The sequence below is a fragment of the Ranitomeya imitator genome, chromosome 4 (genome assembly GCF_032444005.1).
Source record: "Ranitomeya imitator isolate aRanImi1 chromosome 4, aRanImi1.pri, whole genome shotgun sequence".
NCBI classification, from domain to species: domain Eukaryota; kingdom Metazoa; phylum Chordata; class Amphibia; order Anura; family Dendrobatidae; genus Ranitomeya; species Ranitomeya imitator.
In genome coordinates this window covers 205002599-205025929 of record NC_091285.1, presented here as the reverse complement: position 1 = coordinate 205025929, position 23331 = coordinate 205002599, and the positions used below count along the sequence as shown (strand labels likewise).

Below are 23331 nucleotides of genomic sequence, written 5' to 3'. Positions count from 1 at the left end.
TTTTTTGCCCCACTGTATGATATTACCAATATGATACGACATTACTCTTAGATGGCCCACACTGTATGAAAATCATGAGTGCTCATTTAGTAGTGACGTTAATGCAAAGTTCACAGGAAAACAAGATGTTTCACATAGAATTTTGTTAGCATTTCTAATAGACTTTTTTATTGTAGTTCAAAATTATTGTGGAGAATGTTGTGAATTCTGTTGTCGAACTCCCTCCTGTGGTCGTGAATGGTACTTCGGCGAGTTCTGTCTATGGGCTCCCTCTGGTGGCTGTGAGTGAAGCTGCTGCTTCTGAGGTTCCTTACACAGGTGACATGGTTTATCCTTTGGTTGGCTGTTCTATTTAACTCCTCTCAGATCTTTACTCCATGCCAGCTGTCAATGTTTTTGCATTGGTTCAGTTCGCTCCTGGATCTCTCTGGTGACCTGCCTTCTCCTGCAGAAGCTAAGTTCCTGATAGTCATTATTTGTTCACTGTTTTCTTGTCCAGCTGGTTTTCATGATTTTGTCTTGCTAGCTGGAAGCTCTGGGATGCAGAGTGGCCCCTCCGCACCGTGAGTCGGTGCGGAGGTCTTTTTTGCACACTCTGCGTGGTCTTTTGTAGGTTTTTGTGCTGATCGCAAAGTTACCTTTCCTATCCTCTGTCTATTTAGTAAGTCTGGCCTCCCTTTGCTGAAACCTGTTTCATTTCTGCGTTTGTGACTTTCATCTTTACTCACAGTCAATATATGTGGGGGGCTTCCTTTACCTTTGGGGAATTTCTCTGACGCAAGGTAGGCTTTATTTCCTATCTCTAGGGCTAGATAGTTCTTAGGCTGTGACGAGGCGCCTAGGTCTGGTCAGGAGCGCTCCACGGCTATTTCTAGTGTGTGTGATAGGATTAGGGCTTGCGGTCAGCAGAGCTCCCACATCCCAGAGCTCGTCCTGTATGAGGTTTAACTATCAGGTCATTCCGGGTGCTCCTAACCACCAGGTCATAACAGGAGAAGACCCTGGTGGACTTATCTAGACTTGCATAAGATTGATCTTCCTTACAGAGCGTTCATCCATAAAGAATTTATGGATAAACCTTAAATGGCACCTTTATGGCTCATGATTGAGACAATGGCAGTTAAGTAATAAATAAATAATAATTGTAGTTGACGCTCTGACTATTCTTAGAAATATTTTTAGCTGAAGACCATATTATGTAAGTTCTCACCGTAGATTGTTTCTTCACACTAAGAAGATTAATTTTTTGTGTGCGGGCCATTGTTGGCTCTTCTACTGTCTATCACTTGATCAAGAGATACTGCTGCCTTAATGAGAGTTTTGGCTCATGAGAAAGAAGAAAAGGCTCAGTAATAATATATGTGAATTTCAGTCCATGACCACCTGCCTGCGTCATGGAGACGGGAGGAAACCCTTAAATGTTTAATAAAGTTGTTCTTTGTCTCCATTTTGAAAGGGATGCTATTAATAACTAAACTGGTGGGACCATATCGTTTCCGTTACTATAGCATCGACCAGCGTAGCATCTCATCCCCTATCAGGGACTCATGACAGCCTAGGAGGATCATTATCACTTCTCAGAATCCTGGAACCCTGCCTACATGAATATTAGAAGTGGATTTTTTTTTTCATTTACATTTTTCCCCAGCATAATGCACAGCTTTATATGATCCTTGGAGTTTTCCAAAGTCTGTTCCATAGTTTAGTTTCCTCAACCTTACGGAAACAGGTTGAATGACTTTGCCTCTGTGCTACGCAGCTGTCAGCCTCCCCTCCAGATAGAAGATCATTGATGTGAGCTTCACTAACAACTTGGATAATTATACTTGTCAAAAGATAAAGTTCAGCATCTGAATTGGGTTCTTCAGAGGATACCCCATTTTTAATTCTAGAAGTAGAAATAAAATTCTAGTTGACCAAGGAATTAACACTTGCAGAGATGTGGTGTTGATTGGCAAAGATAGTTGTACATGAAACATAAAGGTGAAGATGAGTTGTTTGCTGTAGAACTGTGAAGATTAATACATCTTATACAATGCCTTTTCAAGCACTCAGTTCATTCAAAGAGAAGATCTTTAATCCAGGGAAAGAAGAGGCAAAGAACACAATAGGTGACTCCCTAGGTCATCTTCAAAGGTAAGAGTCTCCTTTTTCACTTAATGTTTTTTTTTTTTTCAATACTTGATTTTTTTTCTTAAGTTGCCTAATTGTTTTCTCTTTTTTTTTTTTACACTGAGCTTATGTTATTAAAAAAGAAAAGTACAGATTCATCATGTATGTAACACAATTTGAGGTACATAATCAAAATTAACTATGCACATTTTTTTCTTTAGAAGAGTTTCTTTTTTTTTCTCTTATTTTTTTTATGGTTAGTGGTCTAAGATTTTGATTTCTTTGTACAATTTATTATTTTTTAGCTACATTTCTATTTGTATACTTTTTTATATTTATATAATTCATAATAAAATATTTTATCATAACTCTTCAGGCTTAAGTTATAAAAGGACAACTTAGAAGAGTTAAACCGATCTGGAAAATTTAGCAAAACCTTTGCACTTTTTTTGCATTTTAATATCTATTTTACATTGTTTCAATACAATATCTGAATACATTAAACACTTTCAACAAGTTTTATATTCATCTATATTTTATATAAATTTATTTGCAAAAGCTACATAACTGCACAAAGTATTATATTGGTATATTGGTATTAGATTGGTACTTATTGTTATACATTTAATGTGTCTGTTAGTGACTTTGCAAAATATCATACCATTCTGCACTCACTTTTGACCAAGTTTATTTTCTATAAAAAGCAATAATCCTGAATCGAGAACTCTTTTTTTTTTGTATTATTTTAGTTGTATATATGAAATATAAAATATGTAATCCCATTTTTCATTCTTGGTACAACTCACACACTGCCATATAGAACTTTTTTTTTAGTCTAATTTTCTAATAACTTTGATAATTATAATAATGTTAATGCTAATTTTACATGCTTTTATATAAATGCTTTTATATAAAGGTATATTGTAAACATTAAAATAAAAAATCCTGTAATCATATAAGGCACACAATATTTTAAATTCAGCTTCTCATTATATTATTCACATTAAATTCTAATTACACACGCTTTTTAAACAGCTGGTAGACGTCTGGTATCCACGGTATTAAACATCTTGTTTCATAGGATTATTGTCGTCAATGCATTTGTTACAATTTGTATTACTTATAATATAGGTCAATCTTTGGGAATATCCTCCCCAGTGGTAAGTGCCCAAGGCGCTCCATATACACTGTGTCCATTGCTTTAAATAATGAGCACTGTAACACTAATCACGTATTCTTCGTATTGAAGTCATTGCTCTATCCCCATTTAGAGTGTACCCTTTAAGTAATTTTCAATAATAATTGAATATTGGGAATCAATTTACTACAATTATTTGTAATATGAAAATAGTTATATAGTTACAATTTTTACATATTGCTATATATTTTATCTGAATGGTCACATTTTAGACAAAACTGTTAGTGAGCTTACAAAACAAGGAATAATACCTAAACTAACGCATTTTCTTTTAACAAGGAAAATTGATGGAAGAAATGTTGAAGAGGACAACATAGAGCTGAATGAAGATGGACAACCGATACACGTCCCCACCCACTCACCTCCCAGATTTGACTGCTATTGCTGTGGACTGCCCAAACGTTACATCATTGCCATCATGAGTGGGCTGGGATTTTGTATTTCCTTTGGAATTAGATGTAACCTTGGTGTGGCCATTGTAGAAATGGTGAATAACAATACTATTTATGTAAATGGAAAACCAGAGATTCAGGTGAGAGTACAATCAATAGTTGATCTCCCAAAATTTGATTGAGGCAGATTCACTCAACTTAAGTGCTGAAATTCAATTTGTATCAAAATGAATTTGATGCTAATTTAATCAGCCAGGAAGAAGTCTTACCCCCACTTCTCCTAGGACCTCCCCATACCTGACCAACTCCTGCTGGTTCTATGACCAGTTCTTCTATCTTCTGCCTTCTATCTGCCACTTTGTATCTTACCGATGACTGAGTCTTCCATTCACTAAACCACATTGTCACGTGGGCCACTCTGCCATATGTGGTCCCGTGGGTGCGACGCATGTCATTGTCATGCATTGCACCCCATGTGATACCACAGAGCACAGTGAATAGAAGAGTCAGCCAGATCGAACATAGAGAACTAAAGAGCCAATTAAAGGACCAGTAATGGCGAGACCGGTATCAGGATAGTGGAAGAAACATGAGTATAAGATGTTTTTAGCCCTTACACAGCCCTCTATAATCCAGTAAAATGGCAGCCAACAAGGTACTATGCATTTGACCAAAGAGAATCACAAAAGATTCAGATTCTGGTGCATCCAAAATTTTTTTGTACAATTTGAGTTAAATTCGATTTGACTCGATTAGACTCATTTATCTCAACAATTCCTCCTACAAAGAATATACATTTGTAAGATTGCAGGAATATCCAGACTTAATATTTCTCATTGACAATTTTAAATAATTTACTTACTACGTAAAGGAAAGGTATAAATCTCTTTCTGCAATCAAACTTGTAGAAATACTTAGTAATACCAATCTATAATGTCATCAATATATTTTAACACCTTTTTACAGGTAGCCCAATTTAACTGGGATCCAGAAACAGTTGGATTGATCCATGGATCATTTTTTTGGGGATATATTGTGACGCAGATACCAGGAGGATTCATTGCAAACAAGCTTGCTGCCAATAGGTAATTACACTGTATGCCTGAAAGGGGAAAATATTTCTTTCTATCTGTGAAATGTGTTAAATTACAATTTAAGGTTGTTATTTCAGTGAATCAGAAATAGATATTCTAACCATAAATTTTTTAAATGGATTGTCTGTTTTCTAAAGCCATTTTAAGTGTCCTATTAGCAAAGTTAATGTCAGAAGATGTTTATTGTGTAAGACCTTATATCCGCAAAGAACGACCTGTGTGCCTTAAACAATCCTTCAGTAGTTATAAGATGTGTGATTCATTATCTCAGCCCATTATATGCAATATAACAGAGAGTAGGCACATGGTGTAACTGGAGATCGATGGGACCCGATGCAAAATTTGGACCTAGGTCCCCACCTTCATTTTGGTCAGATGTATGGGCCTTTGTAAGCGTTCTAGATCCTATAAAGACATACGTGTTCACCCTTCATGTGATATAATTTTCCCATCCTGGCTCCTCTAATAATGTTTATATCCTTGCCCCTTCCTATAATAATGTCCATCATCCTGGGCCCCTTCCTGGTATAATATAATAATAATAATAATTTTATTTCTATAGCGCCAACATATTCCGCAGCGCTATACAAATTATAGAGGGGACTTGTACAGACAATAGACATTACAGCATAACAGAAATCACAGTTCAAAATAGATACCAAGAGGAATGAGGGCCCTGCTCGCAAGATTACAAACTATGAGGAAAAGGGGAGACACGAGATGGTAACAATTGCTTTAGTTATTCGGACCAGCCATAGTGTAAGGCTCGGGTGTTCATGTAAAGCTGCATGAACCAGTTAACTGCCTAAATATGTAGCAGTACAGACACAGAGGGCTATTAACTGCATAAAGTGTATGAGAACATGATGCGAGGAACCCAATAATTTTTTTTGAATGGGCCACACATAATATCCCCGTTCTGGTATAATCAGGGCCAGCTCCAGGTTTTTGTGGGCCCCGGGCATCTCAGTGAGCCCCTTTAACAAATACCACGATTCATGATGTACATTAAAAAATATAGGTATAGTGCAATGCCAAAGATTTCACTTACTTCTTACATTATATGAATGATATCTATTGTAAAACCTACAATAGCTCAGAAACCAGCAAATCGTCGACGCGCACAGTGCATGCCCTGGGGGGAGTCAAAAGACTGCAGTCCCAGAGTGAACAGCATAGTCCTCCATACAGTAGTATACAGTATTATGGGCACCATATAGTCCTCTATACAGTATTATGGGCACCATATTTTGCTCCATACAGTATTATGGGACTCATATAATTCTCTAAACAGAATAAGCCACATTTGTACAGTATAATACGCCCCATACATTGCTTCAAACAGTATAATGTGCCTCACATAGTGCTCCATACAGTTTAATGGGCCTCAAATAGTGCTCAATACAGTATAGTGGGCCTCATAATGTTGCATACAAAATAATGGGCCCCATATAATGCTCCATACAGTATAATGGCCCCATGTAATGCTCCATACAGTATAATAGGCCCCATGTAATGCTCCATACAGTATAATGGACCCCATAAAATGCTTTATACAGTATAATGGCCCCATATAATGCAAGATACAGTATAATGGGCCCCATATAGTATATAATGGCCCCATTTAGTGCTTCAGTGCTTCATACAGTATAATGGGCACCATATAATGCTCCATACAGAATAATGGACCCCTTATAATGCTCCATGCAGTATGATGGGCCACATATAATGTTGTATAGAGTATAGTGGGGCCCATAAATTGCTCCATATAGTATATAATAGCCGTAAATAATGCTCCATACAATTTAATGGGCCCCATATAAAGTTCCCTACAGTATAATGTCCCCATATAATGCTCCATGCAGTATTTATTGGCCCAATATAATACTCCATACAATATATAATGGTCCCATATATTGCTCCATATAGTATATAATGGCCCCATAGATTGCTCCATACAGTATATAATCAGAGGCGTAGCTAGAGCTTTTGCCGCCCGGGGCTGTTCCCGAGTTTGGCGCCCCCCCTCCCCCCGGCTCAATACACACAAAGGTTACCAAAAATGGTTTTCCTGTTTTGTAGAACTTAAACTGGGCCTAATGGTGTCACCCCCACATGCCACACCTGTGACTTAATACCACCACACCATGACCAGGCCACATAGTGACCAAATAATACTACATACAAGGGACTAATACCACCGCACCATTTCCAGACCACATATTACCACCACATAGTGACTGAATACTACAATACTGATCAGTAATAAAAAAAACAAACACAATACTATCACCATAAGTGCCAGTATTCACAGGAGATCTGTACTTAGTATGCAGTGTCTGTGTAGAGGTAATACAGAGATCACTGGTGACATTATACACAGGACCTCTATATAGTATACAGTGTATAGTGTCAGTGTATAGGTAACACTGACTCACCAGTGACGTCTCTAGGTGAAGTCCTTCATCTTTCATCCAGCACAGACCGCCATCATTCCTTCCAGCCAGGACTCGTTTCTGCAGGAAATAACACAGTTATCTCGAGCTCCGCTTGCAGAACACATTACTTAATTTTTCACAACTTCTACATTACATCACATGAAGAAAAAAAGGTGATATAGTGTCACTCTGCACAGTAACAGGACCGCCCCCCCATTTAAAACAGTATACTCAAAAAATAAAATAAATACATCACTGCAGTAATAATATCCCTTAATTATCCCCTATGGTAACACTATTCCCCACCCTGGCCCCGTTTATCTCATTCCTGGCTCCAGCCATATGTTCTCGCATCCTGCCCTCATGAGTATCCATTCTACCCCATATGATCTCCCCATCCTGCCCCACCAGCCTCCATCGTATCCGTCCTGCCCCATGATCCAATCCTGCCCCGTGTCTCCAATCATGCCCCGTATCTACATTCTGCCCATGCCTCAAGTCCTGCCCCCAGTGTGTCCAGCATATTACCCCCATGTTGTCCAGCAATCTGCCCCAGTGTGTCCAGCATATTACCCCCATGTTGTCCAGCAATCTGCCCCAGTGTGTCCAGCATATTACCCCCAGTGTGTCCAGCAATCTGCCCCAGTATGTCCAGCACTGCCCCAGTGTCCAGCCTTTCCCCAGTGTGTCCAGCAGTCTGCCCCAATGTGTCCAGCATATTACCCCCAGTGTCCAGCATTGCCCCAGTGTGTCCAGCATATTACCCCCAGTGTGTCCAGCATATTACCCCCAGTGTGTCCAGCATTGCCCCAGTGTGTCCAGAAGTCTGCCCCAGGGTCTCCAGCATTGCCTCAATGTGTCCAGAAATCTGCCCCAGGGTCTCCAGTATTGCCCCAGTGTGTCCAGCAATCTGCCCCATGGTCTCCAGTATTGCCCCAGTGTGTCCAGCATTCTGCCCCATGGTCTCCAGTATTGCCCCGGTGTGTCCAGCAATCTGCCCCATGGTCTCCTGTATTGCCCCAGTGTGTCCAGCATTCTGCCCCATGGTCTCCAGTATTGCCCCGGTGTGTCCAGAAATCTGCCCCATGGTCTCCAGTATTGCCCCAGTGTGTCCAGCATTCTGCCCCATGGTCTCCAGTATTGCCCCAGTGTGTCCAGCAATCTGCCCCATGGTCTCCAGTATTGCCCCAGTATGTCCAGAAGTCTGCCCCAGGGTCTCCAGCATTGCCTCAATGTGTCCTGAAATCTGCCCCATGGTCTCCAGTATTCAGTGTGTCCAGCAATCTGCCCCATAGTATCCTGTACTGCCCCAGTGTGTCCAGCATTCTGCCCCATGGTCTCCAGTATTGCCCCAGTGTGTCCAGCAATCTGCCCCATAGTCTCCTGTATTGCCCCAGTGTGTCCAGCAATCTGCCCCATGGTCTCCTGTATTGCCCCAGTGTCCAGCATTCTGCCACATGGTCTCCTGTATTGCCCCAGTGTGTCCAGCATTCTGCCCCATGGTCTCCAGTATTGCCCCAGTGTGTCCAGCAATCTGCCCCATAGTCTCCTGTATTGCCCCAGTGTGTCCAGCAATCTGCCCCATGGTCACCTGTATTGCCCCAGTGTGTCCAGCAATCTGCCCCATAGTCTCCTGTACTGCCCCAGTGTGTCCAGCATTCTGCCCCATGATCTCCAGTACTGCCCCAGTGTGTCCAGCAATCTGCCCCATGGTCTCCAGTATTGCCCCAGTGTGTCCAGCAATCTGCCCCATGGTCTCCAGTATTGCCCCAGTGTGTCCAGCATTCTGCCCCATGGTCTCCAGTATTGCCCCAGTGTGTCCAGCAATCTGCCCCATGGTCTCCAGTATTGCCCCAGTGTGTCCAGCATTGCCCCCAGACAGTCAGACATAAAGAAAAAAAAAAAAAGTAAAATCCTCACCTCTCCCGTTCCTAGCGCAGGTCCGGTGCAGCCAGTCAGCGTCTCTCCGGCTCTGCGACGCTCAGGACAGAGAGGCTGAGCGGCGCGCACAGTAGTGACGTCATCGCGCCCTCTGCCCTGAAACGTCGCAGAGTCAGAGGACGCTGAAGCCGCAGGAACCAGGAGAGGTGAGTATTAGAGCGGGGGGCGGGGCGGGGGCGGGGCCCGGTGGTGGGGGGAGCTGGCCCTGGTCGTGGCGGCGGACGGCGTCGCCCGAAGATTTAAAGGGGCGTCTTTTTTTTTTTTCTTCTTCTCCTGCAGCGCCAGCCGCCCCCCGCATTGTGCCGCCCGGGGCGGACCGCCCCCCCCCCCGCACCCCCCTTCCTACGCCACTGTATGTAATGGCCCCATATAATGCTCCATACAATACAATGTACCCCATATAATGCTCCATACAGTATATAATGGCACCTTATATTGCTCTGGCACTGGGTTTCCCTGACTCATGAGCCCCATAGTGTGCTGGAGTGGTATCCCCGACAGTGAGTGAGTCCAGCGCTCTGACACTTGCCATTCTGGGCCCCTTCCAGCAATAATGTCCCACATCCCGGGCTATTACGTATTATAATGTTTTGTCCTGTGAGCCTTAATGTAATAATATTCCTCATCTTGACCTCTTCCTGTCACAATATCTCCATCTTAGTATAATGTTCCCTGTCATAGGCCCCTTTCTGGTATAATGTCACTATCATGGGCCTCTTCCTAGTATAATGTTACCCATCTTGGCCCCCTTCCTGGTATAATGTACCCCATCCTGGTCTCCCTCCTAATACAATGTCCCCCATCCTGGGCTCCTTCCTGGTATAATTGCCCCCATCTTGGACCCCTTCCTGGTGTAATGTCCTCCATCCACATTTAAAAAACCCCAAAACAAACAATTCTTCTTACCTTCCTCCACTCCCACAATGTGTGATGTCCTCTTTTGTAGCCTGCATCTGATTTTGGCTTTCCAGCCATAAGTGGTGCATGATATTACTTCCATGTGCCACTCATGATGGTCACGCTGACGTCAGATGCGGCCTCTGATTAGCAGGCGGGTCTCTGCCCCACAACACACTACAGCAGAATATGTGTCCTGGGGCGCACATCCAGCTGAAAAAGGCACTCGTGTTGGTGGGCTCCATCCCATACAGTTCTGGTAACCGTTTCACTCTCTGCAACCATGATCGTTATGCCCCTGCACTTACTGGTTTGCCCTGGATTTTTGCTGCATGGACATTAAACATTTTCTTCTGATTGATTTAAGTTGATCGCTGTGGCTTCCATATCCATACTTCTTTGTATAGGCAAATATGTATGTATATGTGTATGTACAGTGGGTATGGAAAGTATTCAGACCCCTTTAAATTGTTCACTCTTTATTTCATTGCAGTCATTTGGTAAATTCTAAAAAGTCAATTTTTTTCTCATTAATGTAAACTCTGCACCCCATCTTGAATGAAAAAAACCTAAGAAATGTAGAAATGTTTGCAAATTTAATAGAAAAGAAATACTGAAATATCACATGGTCATAAGAATTCAGACCCTTTGCTCAGACACTCATATTTAAAGGGACACTGTCACCTGAATTTGGAGGGAACGATCTTCAGCCATGGAGGCGGGGTTTTTGGGTGTTTGATTCACCCTTTCCTTACCCGCTGGCTGCATGCTGGCTGCAATATTGGATTGAAGTTCATTCTCTGTCCTCCGTAGTACATGCTTGCACAAGGTGCAATCTTGCCTTGCGCAGGCGTGTACTATGGAGGACAGAGAATGAACTTCAATCCAATATTGCAGCCAGCATGCAGCCAGCGGGTAAGGAAAGGGTGAATCAAACACCAAAAAACCCTGCCTCCATGGCTGAAGATTGTTCCCTCCAAATTCAGGTGACAGTGTCCCTTTAAGTCACATGCTGTCCATTTCCTTGCGATACTCCTTGAGATGGTTCTACTACTTAATTGGAGACCAGCCGTGTTTAATTAAACTGATAGGATTTGATTTGTAAAGGCAAACACCTGTCTATATAACACATCACAGCTCACAGTGTATGTCAGACCAAATGAGAATCATGCGGTCAAAGGAACTGGCCAAGGAGAACAGAGACAGAATTTCTACAGTACTCAAGGTCCCTAAAAGTACAGTGACCTCCCCGCATAGAGTTTGCTAAAAAACACATGAAGGACTCCCAGACTATGAGAAATAAGATTCACTGGTCTGATGAGACAACTATAGACCCTTTTCGTGATATTATTATTATTATTATTATTATTATTCTAAGTAGTATGTGTGAAGAAAACCAGGCAATGCTCATCACCTGCCCAATACAATCCCAACAGTGAAACATGGTGGTGGCAGCATCATGGTATGGGGGTGTTTTTCAGCTGTAGGGACAGGACAACTGGTTGCCATTGAAGGAAACATGAATGTGGTCAAGTTCAGAGATATCCTGAATGAAAACCTCTTCCAGAGTGCTCTGGACCTCAGACGTGGCCGAAGGTTCACCTTCCAACAAGAAAATGACCCTAAGCACACAGCTAAAATAACAAAGGAGTGGTTTCAGAACAACTCTGTGACCATTCTTGACTGGCCCAGCCAGAGCCCTCGCCTAAACCCAATTGAGCATCTTTGGAGAGACCTGAAAATGGCTGTCCACGAACGTTCACCATCCAACCTGACGGAACTGGAGAGGATATGCAAGGAAGAATGGCAGAGGATCCCCAAATCCAGGTGTGAAAAACTTGTTGCATCATTCCCAAGAAGACTCATAGCTGTACTAGCTCAAAAGGTGCTTATACTCAATACTGAGCAAAGGTTCTAAATACTTACGACCATGTGATACTTCAGTTTTTCTTTTTTTAATAAATTTGCAAAAATTACTACATTTCTGTTTTTTTTTTCAGTCAAGATGGGGTGCAGAGTCTACATTAATGAGAAAAAAATTAAATTTTTTTGAATTTACCAAATGGCTGCAATGAAACAGAGTGAAAAATTTAAGGGGGTCTGAATACTTTCTGTACCCACTGTATGTGCTGTATGTATAAATAGATATGTATGTGCTCTATGTATGCATAAGTGTGTATGTGCTCTGTGTATACATATGCGGGTATGTGCTCTGTATATAACTATGTATTTGCTCTGTGTAAACATTTGTGCATGTGCTGTATGTATACATGTGTGTGTATGTGCTCAGTATATACCTGTGTATATGTGTTCTGTGTATTCATGTGGGTGCTCTGTGTGTATTCATGTGTGTGCTTTGTGTATACATATTTATGCGCTATGAATATAAATGTTATAAATCTATGTGTGTACTATGTGTATACATATGTGTGTGATCTGTATATATGTGTATGTGTTATATGTATACATGTGTGTGTCTGTACTTGTATATACGTGTGTATGTGCTCTGTGCATACATGTGTGTGTATGTGCTCTGAGTATACATATGTGTTCTCTGTGTATGTATGTATGTATGTATGTGTTTATGTGCTCTGTGTATATACATATACATGTGTGTATGTGCTTTGTGTATACATATGTGTGTGCGAATATGTATGTGCTCTATGTATGTACATGAATTTGGTGCCCCACTAGTAGCTTTTGCCCATGGTGACACTTCTAAAACTGGCACTGCGTTACAGAATCCTATGCGGTGCTGCTACTTGCTCTTGTTTTTTTTCTCATTTTTGTATATATATTTGCTCATTTTTGCACAATTAAAACTTGTTTTGTGTCCTTGCACGAGAGACATAATTCTATTTTTTTCTGATGTAGATATATGGGGCCTGTTTTTTTTAAATAAAAGTTATAGTAGTTTCTGTTGCCATTTTAAGGTACATGCTATTTACCCTAAATGGTGAGAAGAGAAAAAGCAAATATAGCATTTTCAAATGAAAATGGACAATTAAAAATAGTATCCAAAGCCATTTGGGCTTTTGAGCCACTGCACCAGATCTGCAAGTTGTGATTAAGGTACCGAGAATCCATTTACAATTTTGATATTTGTTCAGAGCATTTTGCTCAGTAACAGTGTTACTATACAGTGGTGATATGTGGTCTATATGTTTGGGCCTGCAGTATAGATGGAATTACAGTGGGGAAAAAAAGTATTTAGTCAGAGACCAGTTGTGCAAGTTCTCCCACTTAACAAGATGACAGAGGCTTGTAATTGACATCATAGCTAGACCACAACTATGAGAGTCAAAATGAGAAAACAAATCCAGAAAATCACCTTGTCTGATTTGGCAAGATTTATTTTGCAAATTATGGTGAAAAATAAGTATTTGGTAATTAACAAAAGTTCATCTCAATATTTTGTTATAAATCCTTTGTTGGCAATGACAGAGGTCAAACATTTTCTGTAAGTCTTCACAAGGTTGGCACTCACTGTTGGTGGTATGTTGGTGTGGCGCCCCAGGGTCCTGGTCGTCACAGTAGCATTGCTTTCCTCACGGAGAGAGTGATGTTACGTTTGGAAGCGATGAAGGATATCTTTTATCAGGTAATCACAATGCACACAACATATTCACACTCCAGACCACAAGGGTGAGCTTTTGATCCTATTCCTAGGTGACTCCCCTGTATATGCATTTATATTATGGTTTGGAGGGAAAGCGAGTTGAGTTTTAGAGAGAAAGTGCCAGGAAGCAGACTGGAGCAGTCTGAGGCAGGAAGAACGTATGAAGGGGCCGTGTAGTCTGAAGTACTACAGCTCCTAAAGAAAGGGACATACAGTAAGCCGAACATTGTTCAATGAGTGTGCAGGAGAGCAAAGCACAGGAGAGTGACATCAGGGGGAGGACAGCAGCGAGCAGACTGTCTCCCTGGCAAAGCGCAGATAACCGGTAGCCGGACCACCGAGGTTGTAAGGGACTCTAATACTTACATCAGAGACCAGCAGGACAGCTGAACTGCAAGTTACCTGTCCGCCACACACACCTGAGACACAGTAACACATAGAGCCTGGGGCGTGCTAGAGTCCCTGTAAAAAGGCTCGAGTTACCTGTCACGCAGGTATTGTCCTATCCTATATGGGGGACAGAGAGAAGAACTGTGAGGCCCTTATCTGAAGCCATAGGCAGTAAGGGACTACAACACCACCGTGCTAGAGGAAGGCTTTTAACTCCACCTGGTAAAGGGGACTCTGGATTCGCTTCCAAGCTGGCCGGACCCTGCCTACCCTGTGATCTGGTACGCTGGACTGTGGCTGCCTGAAGTCTTCAGTAAACCAGATAAAGAAACTGCAAACCTGTGTCGTCGTTCTTTACTGCGCCTTTCACCATCTTCCATCTACACACCGGGAGCCCTGGGGATACACTTCACCTGTGGGAAGTTATACCATCTAGCTGCCATAACATCACCCCAGAGGACCCCTTAACACAGCGTCAGTCCCCACTGACCGAATTCCATAGGTGGCGTCACGAACATAAACTTTATTCAATTATCCCGTTTAAGTGGGCGCCCAGGGCCATGGACCAGTTCGCCACCGTGACATCCCCCTGTGAACACCGGACCCAGTACCGGGTACCCCACGACCCTGGCGGGCGACTCATTGGCCCATTCCTCCATGCAGATCTCCTCTAGAGCAGTGATGTTTTGGGCCTGTCGCTGGGCAACACGGACTTTCAACTCCCTCTAGAGGTTTTCTATGGGGTTGAGATCTGGAGACTGGCTAGGCCACTCCAGGACCTTCATATGCTTCTTACAAAGCCACTCCTTCATTGCCCTGGTGGTGTGCTTGGGATCATTATCATGCTCAAAGACCCATCCACGTTTCATCTTCAATGCCCTTGCTGATGGAAGGCAGTTTGCACTCAAAATCTCATGATACATGGCCCCATTCATTCTTTCATGTACACGGATCAGTCGTCCTGGTTTCTTTGTAGAGAAACAGCCCCAAAGCCTGATGTTGCAACCCCCATCCTTCACAGAAGGTATGGTGCTCTTTGGATGCAATTCAGCATTCTGTCTCCTCTAAACATGACGAGTTTTATTTCTACTAAACAGCTCTCTATTTATTACAACTAAATAAAATGGGAATGGCTGGTGATATCAACTTCCTGTTTGTGGCACATTAGTATATGGGAGGGGGAAAACTTTTCAAGATGGATGGTGACCATGGCAGCCATTTTGAAATCAGCTATTTTGGATTCAACGTTATTTTTTTCAATGGAAAGAGGGTCATGTGACACATCAAACTTATTGAGAATTTCACAAGAAAAACAATGCTGTGTTTGGTTTTAACGTAACTTTATTCTTTCATGAGTTATTTACAAGTTTATTACCACTTATAAAATGTGTTCAAAGTGCTGCCCATTGTGCACCCATAATGTGGTGGTGCACCATCTTGGGTGTCAGGTCCGAGCATTCCTACATGAACAGTTTTCTGGAAAGTGGATTGGTCATCGTGGGCCAGTTGAATAGCCACCAAGGTCTCCTGATCTGACCCCCTTAGACTTTTATCTTTGGGGTCATCTGAAGGCAATTATCTATGCTGTGAAGATACGAGATGTGCAGCATTTGAATCAACTGATACTGGAAGCTTGTGTTGGCATTTCTTCTGCCGCGTTGCTATCAGTGTGTCAAGAGTGGGAGAAGAGGGTTGCATTGACAATCCAACACAATGGGCAGCATTTTCAACACATTTTATAAGTGGTCATAAACTTGTAAATAACCCTTCCCTCTTCCCATTGAAAAAAATAAAGTTGGATCCAAAATGTCCGACTTCAAAATGGCCAAGATGGTCACTAACCATCTTGAAAAGTTTTCCCCCTCCCATATACTAATGTGCCACAAACAGGAAGTTGACATCACCAACCATTGCCATTTTATTTAGTTGTATCCATATAAATGGCCCACCATGTACTTTGGTTTCATCAGACCATATGACATTCTCCCAATACTCTTCTGGGTAGTCCAAATGCTCTCTAGCAAACTTTAGATATGCCTGGACATGTACTATCTTAAGCAGGGGAAACGTCTGGCACTGCAGGATATGAGTCCCTGGCGGTGTAGTGTGTTACTGATGGCAACCTTTGTTACGGTGGTTCCAGCTCTATGCAGGTCATTCACTAGGTCTCCCTGTGTGGTTCTGGGATTTTTGCTCACTGTTCTTGTGATCATTTTGACCCCATGGGGTGAGATCTTGCGTGAAGCCCTAGATCGAGGGAGATTATTAGTGGTCTTGTATGTCTTCCATTTTCTTATTATTGCTTCCACAATTGATTTCATCACACCAAGTTGCTTGCCTATTGCAGGTTCTGTCTTCCCAGCCTGGTGCAGGGCTACAATTTTGTTTCTCGTGTCCTTCGACAACTCTTTGGTCTTCACCATAGTGGAGTTTGGGGTGTGACTGTTTGAGGTTGTAGACAGGTATCTTTTATACTAATAACAAGTTCAAACAGGTGCCATTACTACAGGTAATGAGGTGGAGGACAGAGGAGCCTCTTAAAGAAGAAGTTACAGGTCTGTGAGAGCCAGAAATCTTGCATATTTTTAGATGACCAAATACTTATTTTCCACCATATTTTGCAAACTAAATCTTACCAAATCAGACAAGGTGATTTTCTGGATCTGTTTTCCATTTTGACTCTCATAGTTGTGGTCTACTTATGATGTCAATTACAGGCCTCTCTCATCCTTTTAAGTGGGAGAACTTGCACAATCGGTGTATGACTAAATACATTTTTTTCTCCCACTGTATATGTGTGCATTATATTGTGCCATTATTTGTATAGTAGTGTAATGGTGAATTTTTAAGTCTAATACTTCAAAGTACTTATCCTTGTGATGTATACACAGTTAGGCCTCATTCAGATGTAATTTTTTTTAACTTGCGAGAAAAAAGGGCCAAGTTTCATCAGTCATGTTCATCTGAGTTTTCTATCAGATTTACATCAGTGTTTGGTCAGAGTTTTGTCAGTTTTTTTTCACGAATAAGAAAAAAAAAATGTTTCTCCATCTTCTATTTCTCAGTTATTCATAAATTGACAGCACACGAATGGCATCCGACTGCTGTCAGATTTTTTCACTGACCCATAGATTTGTGTTGCCAATTTTGAGCTGACACTTGGATCAATATTGTACATGTACGCTATTTTGCACAGAAGACTTGGTCTTAGGAAAAAAAAATCTGACATGTGAATAGCCCCACAGACTATCATAGGTATGAGTGCTACCCATAAAAAGAATGGATAGCACTTGTACATGGAAAACTGACCTGTAAATGAGGCCTATGGGGTCATGCAGAGGTCTGTGCAAATCGGTCCAAGCACGGACTGCTAATGCATGGAGTGGTCGCGGTTTTCCTGACCCAAGTGTGACAGTCTCATAGAAATATATGAATCTGTCACTCCGTGTCAGACTGGGCTGCCCAGGGCCCACCTTTAACATCAACTCCAGGGCCCCACTTTTCAGCTATATGCAAATACAGTGGGTACGGAAAATATTCATACCCCTTTAAATTTTTCACTCTTTGTTTTATTTCAGCCATTTGGTAAATTCAAATAAGTTCATTTTTTTCTCATTAATGTACACTCTGCACTCCATCTTGACTGAAAAAAAAATATAGTATTTTTTGCAAATTTATTAATAAAGAAAACTGAAATATCACATGGTCATAAGTATTCAGACCCTTTGCTCAGTATTGAGTAGAAGCTCCCTTTTGAGCTAGTGCAGCCATGAGTAATGATGTAACAAGTTTTTCACATCTGGATTTGGGGATCCTCTGCCATTCTTCCTTGCAGATCCTCTCCAGTTCCGTCAGTTTGGATGGTGAACGTTGTTGGACAGCCATTTTCAGGTCTCTCCAGAGATGCTTAATTGGGTTTAGGTCAGGGCTCTGGCTGGGCCAGTCAAGAATGGTCACAGAGTTGTTCTGAAGCCTCTCCTTTGTTATTTTAGCTGTGTGCAGGGCAGGGCCGCCATCAGGGCATTACAGCCGTTACTGCTGTATGGGGCCCGGTCAGTGGCAGTACACAGAGGGGCCCGCAGATCCGGGGCCCCACTGTTGTGCTTCTACTGATCGGGCCCCATCATGCACTAAAATACTCTGCACTGCGGCGCACACGTCGGCGCTGGGGCCCGGGAGCCTTCTTGGAGCTGTGCACGGCCGTCTCACCTAGTCTCGGCTGTAGCTAGAATGTATGGGCTCCCTGCAGGTCCTGACTACAGCCCATACATTCTAGCCGTCTCAGTGGTGAACGTGCTAGAATGTAGGGGCTCCTGTCATGTCCTCTCAGCAGCCCATACATTCTAGCTGCTGCTTCACTGCTGGAAACACTAGACGCCCGGGAACGACTGAGGTAAGTATAAAAAACATTTTTGTTTTTTTAAATAGGTGAGGTGAAGGGGAGTGAGACTGCAGATGATGGAGTGTGTTTTAGGGAGTACTGTACATGATGAAATAATAGGGGGCTGCAAATGATGAAGTGTATTTGAGGGGGTACTGCACATGAAATGATAGGGGGCTGCAAATGATGACGTAAGGGGGATAAGGGACTGCAAATGATGATCTGGGGGTGATGGGAACTGCAAATGATGTGGGGGACTGCAAATGATGTGGGGGTGATGGGGACTGCAAATGATGTGGGGATGATGGGCACTGCAAATGATGTGTGGGTGATGGGGACTGCAAATTATGATGTGGGGGTGATGGGGACTGCAAATTATGATGTGGAGGTGATGGGGACTGCAAATGATGTGGGGGTGATGTGGACTGCAAATGATGATGTTGGGGTGATGGGGACTGCAAATGATGTGGGGGGGGGACTGCAAATGATGATGTGGGGGTGATGGGGACTGCAAATGATGATGTGGGGGTGATGGGGACTGCAAATGATGATGTGGGGGTGATGGGGACTGCAAATGATGATGTGGGGGTGATGGGGACTGCAAATGATGTGGGGGACTGCAAATGATGTGTGGGTGATGGGGACTGCAAATGATGTGGGGATGATGGGCACTGCAAATGATGTGTGGGTGATGGGGACTGCAAATTATGATGTGGGGGTGATGGGGACTGCAAATTATGATGCGGAGGTGATGGGGACTACAAATTATGTGGGGGTGATGGGGACTGCAAATGATGTGGGAGGACTACAAATGATGATGTGGGGGTGATGGGGACTGCAAATGATGTGGGGGTGATGGGGACTGCAAATGATGGTGTGGGGGTGATGGGGACTGCAAATGATGTGGGGGTGATGGGGACTGCAAATGATGATGTGGGGGTGATGGGGACTGCAAATGATGTAGGGGGACTGCAAATGATGATGTGGGGGTGATGGGGACTGCAAATGATGAGGGGGTGATGGGGACTGCAAATGATGTGGGGATGATGGGCACTGCAAATGATGTGGGGGTGATGGGGACTGCAAATTATGATGTGGGGGTGATGGGGGCTGCAAATTATGATGTGGGGGTGATGGGGACTGCAAATGATGTGGGGGTGATGTGGACTGCAAATGATGATGTGGGGGTGATGGGGACTGCAAATGATGTGGGGGGACTGCAAATGATGATGTGGGGGTGATGGGGACTGCAAATGATGTGGGGGTGATTGGGACTGCAAATGATGATGTGGGGGTGATGGGGACTGCAAATGATGATGTGGCGGTGATGGGGACTGTAAATGATGATGTGGGGGTGATGGGGACAGGAAATGATGTGGGAGTGATAGGGACTGCAGATGATGAAGTGTGTTTGAGGGGGTTCTGCACATGATGAAATGATAGGGGGCTGCAAATGATGAAGTAAGGGGGACTGCAGATGAAGTGACGGGGGGATAGGGGACTAAATGATGATAGGGGACTAAATGATGAAGTGGGGGTGATGGGGACTGCACATGAAGTGAGTGTGAGGGACGTGGACAGCAATTGAATTGAAGGTGGGGGTGGGAAGAGCAAATGGTGTATTGAAGGTAGGGAAAGCAAATAATGAATTTTGAGGGTGGGGAAGAGCAATTGATAATGAATAGAGGGTGGGAGAGAGAGAAGACATGGCAATGAATTGAGGCAGAAGGGGCATGTAACTATAATGAATTGGGGTAAGGGTTAGAGCGGGAGGTAAATAGTGGGGGTCGTTGAGGATAAAGTGACTGGTAATAAATTGGGAGAAAGCATACAGGTGCTAATTAATTTATATATTACATGGGGAAAGTGGCTATATACAGATAGTGGGGGCACAGTGGCGGATTATAATTTATATTTGGAATGGTGGGTTGCATAATAACCAATTATATATTAATGGTGGGTGAACGTCTGTAGTCAGATGTGTAGTGTAGAAGAAAGGGAAAAAATGGGGAATGTGCTCTGGAAGCGGTGCTCTAGATAACTGTGTTATTTTATGCAGAGACGAGTCCTGGCAGAAAGAAGTGATGGCGGTCTGCACTGGATTAAAAAGAAACGCAAAGATGAAGGACTTTAGCTAGAGACGTCACTGGTGAGTATGTTACCTGTACACTGACACCATACACTGTCACAGAGTATACTGTATACTGTATACAGAGCTCCTGTGTATAATGTCACTGGTGATCACTATATTATCTGTACACTATACACTATATACAGAGCTCCTATGTATAATGTCACTAGTGATCGCTGTATTACATGTACTCTGTACCCTATATACAGAGCTCCTGTGTATAATGTCACTGGTGATCCCTGTATTACCTGTACACTGACACTATGTAAAGAGCTCCTGTGTATAATGGCATTGGTGACCACTGTATTACCTGTACACACACTGCATACTAAGTACAGATCTCCTGTGTATAATGGCACTTATGGTGATAGTATTTTTTTTAAATTAATGATCAGTATTGTACTATTCAGCAACAAAGTGGTGGTAATATGTTGTCCGGCCATGGTGTAGCGGTATTTGTTCCTTGTATGTGCTATTATTCGGTCACTGTGTGGTGGTAATATGTGGTCTGTTCATGTTGTGTTGGTATTTGTTCCTTGTATGTAGTTGGTCACCATGTGATGGTAATATGTGGTCTGGACATGCTGCGGTGGTATTTGTCCCTTGTATGTGATATTGTTCAGTCACTGTGGTGGTAATATGTGGTCTGCACATGGTGTGGTGGTATTTGTTCCTTGTAGATAGTATTATAGGTCACTATGTGGTGATAATATGGTGTCTGGTCATGGTGTTGTGGTATTTGTCCCTTGTATGTGGTATTATTGGTCATTTGAAAAATTGAAAAATAAATAAAAATACACCTAAATTGTATTGCATATTTTAACAAATGTTTAATAGGTTACAGTAGAGTAGGGCCCGGCCAAAAGAGTCTACCTTGTTGTCGTCTCAGATTAAAAAAAACCTTTTGGCCAAAACAAAAGCTGCTGGCTATGTGTTTGATCTGGTGATGGGAACTGTTAATGTGTGATTTGTGAGAAGTGGAGTTTTGCCAGTGGTGGGGCTGTGGACAGTTCGAGGGGTGGAGGCGGGGCTGGGGTGGAGCCTGGGCGGAGTCTTAAGGGGGCCCTGAAAATTTTGCCAGTATGGGGCCCTGAAATTCCTATTGGCAGCCCTGGCTGTGTTCTTAGGGTCATTGCCTTGTTGGAAGGTGAAACTTCAGCCAAGTCTGAGGTCCAGAGCACTCTGGAAGAGGTTTTCATCCAGGATATCTCTGTACTTGGCCACATTCATGTTTCCTTCAATGAGAACCAGTCGTCCTGTCCCTGCAGCTGAAAAACACCCTCCCATAGCATGATGTTGCAACCAGCATGTTTCACTGTTCAGATTGTATTGGGCAGGTGATGAGCAGTGCCTGGTTTTCTCCACACATAATGCTTAGAATTATCACCAAAACGGTCTATCTTCATCTCATCAGACCAGCGAATCTTATTTCTCATAGTCTGGGAGTCCTTAATGTGTTTTTTAGCAAACCCTATGCGGGCTTTCATATGTCTTGCACTGAGGAGAGGCTTCCATCGGGCCACTCTGCCATAAAGGTCCAACTGGTGGAGGGCTGCAGTGATAGTTGGCTTTGTGGAACTTTCTCCCATCTTCCTACTGCATCTCTGGAGCTTAGCCACAGTGATCTTGGGGTTCTTCTTTATCTCTCTCACCAAGGCTCTTCTCCTACAATTGCTCAGTTTGGCTGGACGGCCAGGTCTAAGAAGACTTCTGGTGGTCCCAAACTTCTTCCATTTAAGGATTATGGAGGCCACTGTGCTCTTAGGAGCCTTGAGTACTGCAGAAATTCTTGTGTAACCTTGGCCAGATCTGTGCCTTGCCACAGTTCTATCTCTGAGCTCCTTGGCCAGTTCCTTTGACCTCATGACTCTTATTTGGTCTGACATGCACTGCTGTGAGGTCTTATATAGACAGGTGTGTGCCTTTCCAAATCAAGTCCTATCAGTTTGATTAAACATAGCTTGCCTTCAATGAAGGAGTAGAACCATCTCAAGGAAGATCACAAGCAAATGGACATCATGTGACTTAAATATGAGTGTCTGAGCAAAGGGTCTGAATACATATAAACATGTGATATTTCAGTTTTTCTTTTTTGTTAAATTTGCATAAATTTCTACATTTCTGTTTTTTTTCAGTCAAGATGCGGTGCAGAGTGTACATTAATGTGAAAAAATGAACTTTTTTGAATTTACCTAATGGCTGCAATGAAACAGAGTAAAAAATTTAAAGGGGTCTGAATACTTTCTGTACCTACTGTATGTCTTTATCCTCATTCACAAATTTCTATAGCATTAAAATAGGTTAATTGTTAAATGAATTAGATGGTGCCTCTGTCTGTACATAGTGAATCAAGTGTATTGTGCGAAGTACTGCTCATATAAGAGGGTGGTGGCCACTCCCGCACTGGGGCCCACTGGAGGATTCTCCTGTCCTACTGTGGGCCAGTCCGAGCCTGCTGTCACTCCATGGTCAGAAGAGCCTTGTTTTATTATTTATTTTATTATTTATTTGTTCAGATCCGAAAAATGGAGAGAAATTCGCAATGAATTGACACAAATGCTTCTCAGTGTAGCCAGGATCCTTCTTTTTTGCGTAGCGTGTTTTCCTCAGTGATGCAACCAGTTGGAATAATAAGCCCTTTTTTTCTAACTGAAATAGACCACTACACATGAATGGATGGGTGCTGACCACAATAAACATCAGTTGCTGCAGACAGTTACCTAATAATTTTTGTTCAT

At 42.7% G+C, this 23331-nt stretch overlaps 1 protein-coding gene across 1 annotated transcript in view; it reads left to right on the top strand.

Annotated features, from left to right (window-relative positions):
• Positions 1-1492: 1492 nt before the first annotated feature.
• The window catches only part of SLC17A8 (solute carrier family 17 member 8), a 73389-nt gene continuing 51550 nt past the window's right edge, over positions 1493-23331 (top strand). Inside the window, exons 1-3 of the mRNA XM_069764305.1 lie at positions 1493-2136; positions 3590-3842; positions 4669-4787. Of these exons, the coding sequence (XP_069620406.1) occupies positions 2036-2136; positions 3590-3842; positions 4669-4787 (473 nt within the window). The 5' untranslated portion in view covers positions 1493-2035. The remainder of the gene's footprint in view (positions 2137-3589; positions 3843-4668; positions 4788-23331) is intronic.